Source organism: Elephantulus edwardii, unplaced genomic scaffold (genome assembly GCF_000299155.1).
Source record: "Elephantulus edwardii isolate Elephantulus edwardi_28Jun2011 unplaced genomic scaffold, EleEdw1.0 scaffold00226, whole genome shotgun sequence".
Taxonomy (NCBI): domain Eukaryota; kingdom Metazoa; phylum Chordata; class Mammalia; order Macroscelidea; family Macroscelididae; genus Elephantulus; species Elephantulus edwardii.
The window spans coordinates 4046049-4058139 of record NW_006399976.1 but is presented as its reverse complement, the minus strand read 5'-3'; the positions used below and the strand labels follow the sequence as shown (position 1 = coordinate 4058139).

At 39.9% G+C, this 12091-nt stretch overlaps 1 protein-coding gene across 1 annotated transcript in view; it reads right to left on the bottom strand.

The window, feature by feature from the left end:
• Positions 1-1489: 1489 nt before the first annotated feature.
• Positions 1490-12091, bottom strand: part of LOC102843611 (zinc finger protein ZnFP12-like) — a 21562-nt gene continuing 10960 nt past the window's right edge. Inside the window, exons 2-3 of the mRNA XM_006898350.1 lie at positions 4227-4350; positions 1490-1578 (exon numbers count right to left, since the gene is read on the bottom strand). Coding sequence (XP_006898412.1) covers positions 1490-1578; positions 4227-4350 — 213 coding nt within the window. The remainder of the gene's footprint in view (positions 1579-4226; positions 4351-12091) is intronic.

The window sequence follows — 12091 nt, the reverse complement described above, 5'->3', positions numbered from 1 at the left end:
AGTTCTCTGAGAAAATATGGAAGCCTTTTTAATATGCATGCTAGAAAAGTAGGGAAGGAAAACAAATTTTCCACCGTTCCGTATACTTGTATGCTTTCTATACTTATATATAAAGAAAAAGATGAAAGTTATGCAACATTACATATAGACACACTTTTAGAATTCTAAAGATATATTTTCTCAAGTATGAGAGACACTGGAAGACATTCTAACAATCTTGATAGTAGTGAATTTTACTCTTAAGTGAATTATAATATGTCGAGTGATTTGTAATGAACAACTACATACTTTTACATGTTCTCAACATGTGAGTCTTTAAGACTGGTATATGAGAGGATTACATAATACATGTACTTCATTCCTTAAATTCAAAAGGCCTTTCTCCAGTATGAATTCTTCTGTGTACAAGGAAGCATTAGGAGGAAATAAGTGTCTTTCCACTTTAAATTTCAGAGGTCTTTTTCCACTATTAGTTATTCTATGCCAACTAAGGTGGGAGAAAACCTAAAAGTTTTCAAATGATCCTTACATTCAGAAAGCCTCTCTTCCCTGTGAACTTCTCTGTATCTACAGGCTTGAGGGAAAACTAAATATTATCCCTATTTTTTAAAAAAAATTTTATTTTACGTTATTATTTTTCACATGTGTACCGTCAAATCGAATCTGACTGGTACAAGAGATTGTCCCTCCTTCTCCAGCAGAGCATTTGGTGGATTTGAACCACATTCCTCTGGTATTGTAGTGCAGCTTCCTGCCACTAGGCCACCAGAGCTCCCTTTATTTTCCCTATTTTCACAAGCCCTTATAAGTACTGTGAGGTAAGAGTGATGACTAAAGCCCTTTCCACATTTCTTACATTCGTAAGCCTTCTCTCCACTGTGAATTTTTATGTTTTCTGAGGTGAGAGGATCACTGAAAGTGTTTACCTCACCTGAAAGGTTTCCCACATTCCTTATATCCAAAAGATGTTTCTCCACTATGCTGTCTTATATGTACAGTAAGGTCTAAGAAAGAACTAAAGTGTTTCCCACATTCCATACATTTAAAAAGGCTTTAGTACACTGTGACTTTTTCCTATGTAAATTAAGGTGTGAGGAAGATACAAATGTTTTCCCACATTCTTTACAATGAAAAGGCCTCTCTCCACTGTGAACTCTTTTATGTACAGTGAGGTGTGAGGAACACCTAAAAGTCTTGCCACATTCCTTACACTGAAAAGGCTTTTCTCCACTGTGAATTCTTCTATGTAGAGTAAGGTATGAGGAAGAAATAAATGTCTTCCCACATTCTTTACATTGGAAAGGCCTCTCTCCACTGTGAAGTCTTCTATGTACAGTTAAGTGTGAGGAATACCGAAAAGTTTTCCTACACTCCTCACATTCAAAAGGCCGTTCTCCACTGTGACTTCTTCTGTGTACAATGAGGCCTGAGGGAAAAAGGAAGGCTTTTCCACATTCTTTGCATTCAAATGGCCCCTCTCCACTATGAGTTATTCTATGCTGAGTGAGCTGTGAGAAAAAGATAAATGTTTTCCCACATTCTTTACATTCAAAAGGCTTTTCTCCACTGTGTACTCTCCTATGTAAAGTGAGGGAAGAGAAAGAAGGAAATGCTTTACCGCATTTTTTACATTCAAAAGTGCTCTCTTCACTATGAGTTTTTCTATTTTGACTGAACTGTGATAAAACACTAAATGTTTCCCCACATTCCTTACAGTTAAAAGGCCTCTCCTCACTGTGAACTCTTGTGTGTGCAGTGACATATGAAGAACATTCAAAGGATTTCCCACATCCCTTACATTCAAAAGGACTCTCATCACTTTGAATTTGTGTATGTCTATTGAGATGGGAGGAACAAGTCAAAGTTTTTCCACATTCCTTACATTCCTTGTAAGTCCTGATAGCACTGGGAGTTCTTATATTTTCAGTGAGAAGTGAGGGACAACTACAAGGTTTCCCCAAATATTTACAATTACATGGTTTTTCTGCAGTAACATTTCTCACAAGAGGTTTTAGAAAAGACAAAGTGCAGGTGTCTCCACAATCCTTACACTGATATGCCTTGTATTCAGTAGGACAGCTTACATCATAATTAGATGTAGGATTTTTGAAGGATTCTTCATGTTCACAATATATAGGATTTATTATAGTAGGTTTTTCATATTGACTGTCTTCTTTATGTTTCTTTTCTTGATCTTCATGTACGTCGAGGCTCTTTATCATATATTTTCTGTAAGAAAGGAAGCAAATTGATAGACTTAAATTTGATACCACGTTACAACTGTATAGTGTATCTGGGTTTTCTGCTGAATGGTCTTTCTCATGTCATAAAGTCTAAATTCTCTCAGAAAACTTTATATCATTTATGACAGTCTTCTAAAATGATGCTTCCTATAAGTACAAGAAACTGGTATATGTGCCAAATTCTAAATATACGATTTATAGAATAGCAAATCATGTGAACATACTGGGTGACACTGAAATTTTTATTTACACAAATGACAAGATACCCAAATGCTCCCTCCTGAGACACCGCTGTCACATCAATGATACTCACCTCGCACACTCTTCCTCAGTCTTTTGCTGATGCTCTGTGTCATGGAATTCAACTCTTTCTCCTATCAGCGAGGACCAAGAGACAGTATCCACGGACAATGTCAGCCTATCATTATCCTGTTGAAAAACTGAACGAAAACTTTTAAGGAGAGTTTTACAAAACAAACCAAGCAGGAAGGAAGTTTTATAATTAACAAGGATGTACAAAATAAGACTTTTTGGAATTTGCTGTTTGGAAATAGGCAAAACAATATAAATAATGGAAGATGTGCACAAAGCTAATATTTAAAAAGGAAATAAGAAAGAATATAGTTTCCCACAAATAAATAAAACATGAATATTGTTGTTGTTTTTGAGTCAAATCTGACTCAGTGACACTATGCACAATAGCTCTCAACTCTGTTCTATCCTAAGCCAATCTCACTGTCTCTGACACACCGACCCTCATTACCCCAGTACCATGTGAGTCCATATCCTCAGGTTCTTTCTGTCCTGCACTATCTCTCCACCCTTCCAAGCATGAAGCCCTTTGCCAAGGACTGGTCCCTCCTAGCAACATGCCCAAAGTATGTGAGACAGAGTTTCAAAATCCTTGCCTCTAAGGAGCAGCTTTGTTTTACCCTTTCCAAAACAGACCTGTTTGTTCTCTTGGTATGTTCAATACTCTTATCCAGCACCACAACTCAAAGGTATCAATTTGTCTTCTATCATCTTTGGGCACTGTCCAGGTCTCAAATGTACAGCAAGTAATTATGAAGACCATGGCCTGAATCAGGTGTACCTTAATCGCTAGACTGGTGTCATTGCTCTTTAGTACTCTGGAGAGGTCCTTCACAGCATATTTTCATAATGCTATTTGTCTTTTGATTTCCTGAGTGCTGGTACCAAGAATGTTGATTGTGGACCTAAGCAACCTTAAATTGTTAATCATCTCAACCTCTTCTCTATCTATCATGGTGCTGCCAATAAGCCCAGCGGAAAGAGCTTTACTTTCTTGATGATGAGCTCCAATCTATATTGTAGACTACAGTTCGTGACCTTCTACAGCAAATCAATATTGACCAAAAATTTTTAAAAGTCAGTTCAGATTTGTATAGAAACTCAGTGCCCAAAAAATAAAAAAGGTTATTTATTTGAAATTATTTTATCACATGTAATTCTGTTGAGCTTTCAAATATTTCTTGCCTTGATTCCTTATACTGTACCTCCTTTGAAATTATATTTGCAGTATGTTAAAAATTTTTTAATGATCTAAGAAGAAATATTGGTGTTAACAGAATCAAGAGGACCATTAAGGGTAAAGAATGATTACAAATGAAGATTACATAGTCTTACGAAATTTCAGCAGTACAGTCTGGATGAATTAACAGGAGAAGGTTTTTTCTCAGCAAAGTAATCTCAATATAACTCATTACAAACAAATACAAGATGCCATGTTCACAGCCTTCTAAAGGCTTTTAACACAAAAGAAATGATCCATAGATCTGCAGCTTTTTACTTTCGTGAAGAAACCACTAGATTCTGCACTCCAATATGGCAGTAAAAAAAAAAAAACAAAAACAAAACCTGTCATATTTTCCAGAATATTCTTCAGCTTCTTATGATGAGGTCAAGGTCCTCAAGGAGTAAAATACATTTAGGCAGGAAAAAGAAAATGGCAAACATTCTTACCTGAGCATAGGTTCTTGAATATTTCTATCATCACATCTTTGTAGAGTTTCCTTTGAGAAAAATCCAACAAAGTCCACTCTTCCTGGGTAAAGTCTATGGTCACATCTTCAACAAGCACGGAGTCCTAAAACATTAAGTAGTCTAGATCAGCAACATATTATCTTTCCTAATGTGTGGAAACTGGATGGATATAGCCAGTATTTTGACTAGGCACAATTCCAGTTTAATTTCCATCTATGCTATGATGCAGAAAATTCTAATATCTTACTGGTTAAGGAGTTGTTCACCCAACTTGAATACAGGTAGTTCAAATTCACCACTTGCCCCTTTGAAGAAAGATGAGATATCTTCTCCAAGGCAATTTACACCTTTTGGAAACTCCTTTGAGAGTCAGTTATGAGTCAGTTCCAATTATGAACTTCACCCTGCCCACTTTGAAGGTGCTAGGGCGGTTCCCCATGAAGATCCTAATTGGGATTATCAACAATTGGCTCAGGCAAGGAAGCCAAAGGTGAGACAAAATGATAACTAATCTGTAAAAGGCACAGGGCCACAGGGTGATGGCCATATCTGGCCTTTACCAACTTCCCAAAAGGGAATTGTCCTCATCTCAGCACCAATAACATAAAATCAATTCCCATGAGGTCAGACATGCCCCTCATGCTCCCATGCCCCCTTCTACTCAGCTCAACAATAATCTTACTGTTTTGCTAGTCCAAAATTTGGTGCAATAGCTCACAGACTACACAGAACCATACTGGGGAAGTAAAAAGGTTACAGTCCAGAATAAAAACAGAACGCAATCAAGACAGCTCTTAAAATGTGCATGCATGCACCTCAGCCTCAAAGCTTGGTGTTCCCAAGCTCACAGTCCTGCCAACAATGGCTTCCCACCCCTACTTGGCCAACAAAGTTTTCAATCCTGCCAATATAGGCTCTCCTCACTCCCAGGTCCCATCTCACATCAGGTCTCCACTTCGGCCATAGGTGTTGCTGCCATAGGTTTAGCTGGAGCAGGAAGGGTGTCCTACGTTGCCATGCTTTCTGTTCAGTGGCACCAGTCTCTGAGGCTAGAGCTGTTCAATTTATTGGTGAGACTAGCCAATCCCCTTGTAGACTGTTGAAACTGGCTAATCCTCTTGTGGAATAATCAGTAGCCAATCCCCTTGTGGATAGGCCAACACATCCCACTCACATATGCCCATCCATCTACGTAGCAAAGTCACACAATGGCTAGAAAAGTCATATTGAAAGATAAACACCATACAGTCTTATTGTTGGCCTTCCAAAAGCCTCCCATAAAGCAGTTAACTGGAAAAAAAAACCCTAAAAGAAATTACATAAAATTAAAATGAAAACCCCACTCTTTCCCTTTCTCACCTTACTAAAAGGTTTGCAAGTCCTTAACCCTACCACCCCTGAAGGTCAGTTAATTCTTAACATGAATTTCATTTTGCTATCTGTTGCCAGTATTTGAAAAAACTTGAAAATGGCTCTGAAACTCCACAAGAAGACCTCCGGAATCCATCCTTAAGAGTCTTCAATAATTGAGAGAAAGTCATGTCTAAACAAAAGGCCTTTCATGACCAAGCTAATACCAATACTTGCCCAAGTAATCAGGGATGGCAACTCCCAACAAGACATAAAAATTGGCTAAATCAGCCACTCAATCAGCAGGAAATGGAGCCAGCTAGTCCACTACTGTTGCATGCAAAACATGGGGTGTGATGATACCCCGCCCCACGGTCCCCAACTAAGCCGTGCACAGAGTGTGGAAGATCTCACTGGAAGTCTGGCTGCAAGTGTTAAGTTTTCAATATGTTAAGTTTTCAGACCCTTCCTAATCAGCAGCGTCCTCCCTGCCAGACCAGGTTGGTCTTTTTATCATCAAAGGTTGATGGAATCCAGGGACCAGTGCTGCCATTACCATCACGCTGGTGAAACTCCAGGTTGTCATCTTTGTAGAAGGTAGATTCACCATTTTTCTTATTGATTCAAGGGCATATTACTCTACTCTTGTTGAACACCATGGAACGTTCCAGTCATCAGATCTGTCTATTGTGGGAATTGATGACATAGTTATGCAGCCTCTAGCTTCTCACTTGCTAGACTGTACTTGTAATCACTCTATCTTTACATACCCCTTCTTGGTCATTCATGCTCCACCCCCCTTTAGGATGAGATATACTGCCTAAATTACATGCTCTCTCTTCCTTCTGGGATGCACCCTAACCCCTTGTGCTTCTTTTTTCTTCCTAGGCCTTCTTACTTCACCTCCAGACTTAGCACCCCCCTTACCCTGTGGCTCTTTTCCAATCTCACCCAAAGTATAGGATAGCCACAAGTTCTCCATTGCCAAGCATCTTGCCCTACTTAAAATTCCCCTCTAGCAATCACATTCCTTCGTTGTCCAAAAACAACAGTCAATCCCTCCAAAAGTCCTATATGGCCTCAAACCTCTGATTCACTCCTTCCTCCAAAAGGAACTCCTAATCCCCATCAGGGGAGCTCTGGTGGCCTAGTGGTAAGAAAATGCACTGCAATCCCAAAGGCATGCTGTTCGAATCCACCAGCTGCTCTGCAGGATAAGGATGGACAAATCTCCTTCCAAGTGATTAACAGCCTCTGAAAACCCGCTGGAGGGTCAGCGATGTGTTGGTTCGGACTGGATGGTACTCAACAACAACAATCCACATCAACTCTCCCTATAAACACTCCAATCCTCCCAGTAAAGAAACCTAATAGGTCCTATAGATTAGTCCAGAACTCCTTCTCATGCCCGCATTCCACATAGTATTCTTCAGTCTAGATCTCAAAGATGTATTTTTTTACTACCTGCTGGACCTTCAATCACAGTCTCTCTTTGCTTTTACATAGACAGACTCTGATACCCACATTTCTCATCAGTTAACCTGGTATGTCTTCCCGGTTAGAGCTGTGGAGTTACTCTCCCTCCCTTTCCCAGTACAGCCATAGAAATCATCAAAGCAGCAGCTGCACCTCTGTTTACCTGTTAGAGCTGCAAAACTCACCTCCCTTTCCCAGAAATAACTATCCACAAGCCCTGACCTGCACCCTTATTTTGTACCAAGCAGCTGCAAACATCCTCACTCCCAATTTCCTTGTAAAACAATATAAAACTCCACTCTAACTTTAAGTAGCTGCTGGTCTCTACTTTAGAGCCAGCCCAGCAATTTTCTCTTCAATAAATTGTCTTTCTTGGCCTGAACTACATTCTGTCCTTCCTCGGCAACCTTATATTCCCCAAAATGTCCACTCAACTTCTTAGAAGATAGAGCCTAACTCTCACAAACCCAGGTAACTTATTTTAAGCTCATGATTACTCTCATACCAAAAGAAAAAAACCTTGACACATTGAGCTTTAAACACAATATCCAATCGCAACTACTAAATGTGCTCTACTCTTCTTCCTCAGCTTAGTCCGCTTTTTCAGACAACAAATACCCTGTTACGCCTCCATAGCAAAACCTTTCTATCTTGCCACCATGACAATTTCCATAAACTCCTAGATCCAACACTATTCATCCAGGCTCCCTTTAAACCCTAAAAAAGACACTCTGCACAGCTCCAACCTCTGCAAAACTTTTCATCTTTACATGGATGAACAATGGCACACAGCTGTTGGAATTTTAGTCCAAATATATGCTCCTCCACATACGATCATTCTATCCAATTATCTATCTACCTATCTATCCAAACAACTCAATCCCACAGTTAAAGGCTGCTGACTTTACCTAAGAGCACTAGCTGCAGCTGCTATTTAAGCACAAGAATCTAAAAACCTGACATTTTTCTCTGCCACAATTGTCTACTTACTTCATAACCTTCAATGTCTCTTCCCCACCTCCCCTGAAGGAATTAGAGCTCCAGGACACCTTTCAGTATTATGGTGTTGTGGTGGTTATGTGCCATCAAGTCACCTGTGACTCATAGTGACCCAACAGCTTTGAACACTGATCTATTTTGAGCCAGTTTCATTGTCTCCAAGGCACCCATCCCATTACCACAGTCACTGAGTCAATCCATCTCAGCCACAGTCCTTTTCCCTTAAGTTGTCCCTCCACCCTTCCAACCTTCTCCAATGACTGGTCCCTTCTAGCAACATGTCCCATGTATGTGAGATGGAGCTTCACAACCCTTGTCTCCAAATAGCAAGTTGGTTTCATCCTCTCCAGTAAAGACCTGTTAGTTCTCATGGCAGTCCATGTTATGTCCAATACTCTTCTCCAGCACCACTCAAAGTCATCAATTCTTCTGTCATCCTTACTCATTGTCCAGCTGTCTAGTGCATAGCAAGTAAATGTGAAGATGATGGCCTCAATAAGGCACACCTTAGTCTTTAGACTGCCATCCTTGCTCTTCAGTACTTTGAAGCAGTACCTAACAGCAGATTTTCCCAATGCAACTTGCCTTTTGATTTCCTGTCTGCTAGCACCGAGAGTGTTGATTGTGGAGTCAAGTAAGCTGACATTGTTAACAATCTTAAGCTCTTCTCTACAATGATGCTCCCAATTGGTGAGAATCTTTGTTTCCTTGATGTTGAGCTTCAATCTATATTGAAGCCTGCAGTCTTTGACTTTCTGCAGCAAATGTGTCAGCTGATCCCCAGTTTCCGCAAGCAAGGTTGTGTCATATGCATAAAGTAAGTTGTTAACGAATCTTACTCCAATCCTGATGTCGCAATCCTCTTCATAAAGCCCGGTCTCCTGAATGATCTGTTGCTCATATAGATTGAAAAGGTATGAAGATAGGATGCATCCCTGTACACTTTTTGTGACTTTGAACCATGTAGTGCTTCCTTACTCTAAGGGCTGCTTCCTGGTCCAAGTATAGGTTTTGCATAGGCATAATCAAGTGTTCAGGATTTCCATTCTTTGCAAAGTTAGCCACAATTTGTTGTGCTCCACACAGTCAAATGTCTTTGCATAGCCAATGAAACACAGATAGACATGTCTCTGATACCCTACACTTTCAGCTAAGGCCCCATCTAACATTGGCTATAATATCCCTAATGCCACGACCTCTTCTAAATCCAGCCTGCACATCTGACAGCTCTCTGTTGATATACCATTCAAGTAATTTTTGGATCACTTTCAGCAGGATCTTGCTTGCATGTGATATTAATGATATTATTCTATATTTTCCATATTCTGTTGGATCACCTTTTTTTTTAATGAGAATAAATATGCATCTCCTCTTAGTATGTCAATATTTATGCATCCCATTTCTTCCTTAATAATCTCGTTTTCCTCCATTCATACATCTCATATTCCACATTCCAATCACTAGTGACTATTTGAAACTGATCCTCCTTCTTTGTGATTCTCAATATGAAGGATCAGCCTCCAGTGCCATATCTGCTAGTCCTCACACCCAATTTCTTTTCTTTTCCCTAATATGTTACCTTATGATATACTCTCTCTGTTTATACTGACCCTATATCTTTCCACTCTTCTCTCCAGCTCCAAGGGCTGGAAAAATAATTAGTTAGTTGATATGTCTAATATTATTGCCTGTGGAGAAAATCTGCTGGGTATGTCACTCTAATTGAACACCCCCCAAGCTCATACAACCTACCCAGAGAATCATACTCCCTTAGCAATTCTTCCATCCTCCAAGCATTCAATAATACTCTGCTTCCACATTCCAGGATATCAACAGAGAAGTCCTCTATCAAAACCCAAAGGCATCACCCACTCACCCTCTGCATCTGTCTCATCAATGTAACACACAGTGTTTTTAACTTCTCAGTACTTCCTGTGTAGTGCTTCAGGCTGCACCCCATACTTAAAAGATGTGCATATTCCAGTGGTTAACATGTAGCAGTGTCTTATATGCAAAGCATTAGAGAAACAATTTTGTTCTCATAATCATTTTAAGAACTGTATGCCTCAATAATTTTGGCAATAATATGTGTTGCTAAGCTTTATGTTCTCTAGTGCATGCTGACCCAGCTTGGTTACCACTCCTTGACTACATCCTGTATCTCACCTGGGGCCTGGACATCCATAAGAGGTCAGAAACAATAACAACTCCCAATTGTGAAGAAATTTCAACTGCCAACCACAACGAACTTTATGTAACTCCCAATGCCCAATCTCTGTATCTAAACCCAATCTTTGCTTCCCCTCAGGGTCAGAACAGTTTGAGCATTAGCTGACATTCTTGACTATACACAATAAAGTTTTGATGACTCCTAGACTTTGGCTGAGTGTTAAGAATCTTGAATTTCCTGCCGTAACAAACATATGGGAAACCATAACCTCCTATCCAATCTCTTCAGGTGAAACTTGAACCCAAAGAACCCATAAAACTCCTAAGCTAGAGCAATGTGCCAATTTAACTATTCCACTTTCATATACCCAATGTCACTCATTGCTGAGAGACACAGTATGCCCCTGGTTCAATGGCACCAGCTGACCTGGGTGGAGGCTTAGTAACTCTTTACAAGGTTTCATTTGTGACTTCTGCCCTCCTCCAGCAGGAAATAAATCCTTCCTCTTGGGACCACATCCCTTATGCCCGTTTTCAAATGACACGCCACCTCTTCTCCAATCCTATTATAATCTCTCTTGAACCCTGATCACAGCCCCCCTCACCACCACTTCCTTTATGATCTGGCTGTGTGGCACCTCTCACAATTTTCACTGCAGAAAATAGTTGCTCTTCCAATACTCAACAACTTCCTTCAAAAAAGTGACTGCACCTCAAGCTCTCTTGCCCTTTCTTGTATTTCTATTCTCAAAAATATACATACATTGAGTCAATCCAGCCACCCTTAACAAAAGTGAGCCTTCAGTCTAGTCACTGCATGTATTTTGGCCACTATTTCTGCAGTAGTCCCCTGGCGTGGCTTTGCTTATCATGAGAAGATGACATGATTTACCAGCAAGTATTGAAAAACTCAGCCAATACACTGTCTGCTCTCTCTAACTCTCTTAATTCAACAGCAGATGTAGTTCTTCATAATCGCTTACCTTTAGATTATCTTCTAATGGAACAAAGTGGAGTTTGTGTAGTTATAAATAAAACTTGTTACATATACATCAATAGTTTAGGAATCATTGAAACAAATATTAAAAGGATGTATGACCAAGCGGTTATGGTTGATTTTCTTACTTACCAAAAGTCACCTGGCTACTCTTTCTGATAAGTCCTTTAGTTATTCTATTCCTAATTCTCATATTTGGACTATATAGCTTGAATTTTTTTCTAAATTTTTTAAATAACATAATTGAAACCTTAATAAACCAGAGTGCAGGACAGTTCTGGCTAATCAGCCTTCTGTGTCATCAGTTCCACTCAAGCCCTTCTTAATATAAAAACCTCCTCCCCTGGCTTTCACCCCATTTCAGTTGTTGTCATTATGTGCTGTTGAGTAACCTGCAGCTCACAGCAACCCTATGTACAACAGTTCTGAAGCCTGCCCTGCCCTAAGCCAGTCTCACTGACGCTGACACATCTACCCTCATTGCCCCACTAGCTGTATCAATCCATCTCTCTTTCTCTCCTATGCTGTCCCTCCACTCTTCCAAGCATGGCGTCCTTCTCCCGGCCATGTGCCCAAAGTATGTGACATGGAGCTTCAAAATCCTAGCCTCCAAGGAGAAACCCGGTTTTACTCTCTGCAATATTCGTTTTCTTAGCAGTCCAATATGTTTAAGACTCTTCAGCACCACAATTCAAAGGCATTGATTCTTCTTCTGCCATCCTTAGTCATTGTTTAGCTGATGTATAGCAAGTAATTGTTGTTGTTGTTGTTGTTGTTGTTATGTGCCGTCGAGTTGTTTGCAACTCATAGCGACCCTATGTACAACAGCCCTAAACCCTGCTCTATCCTGTGC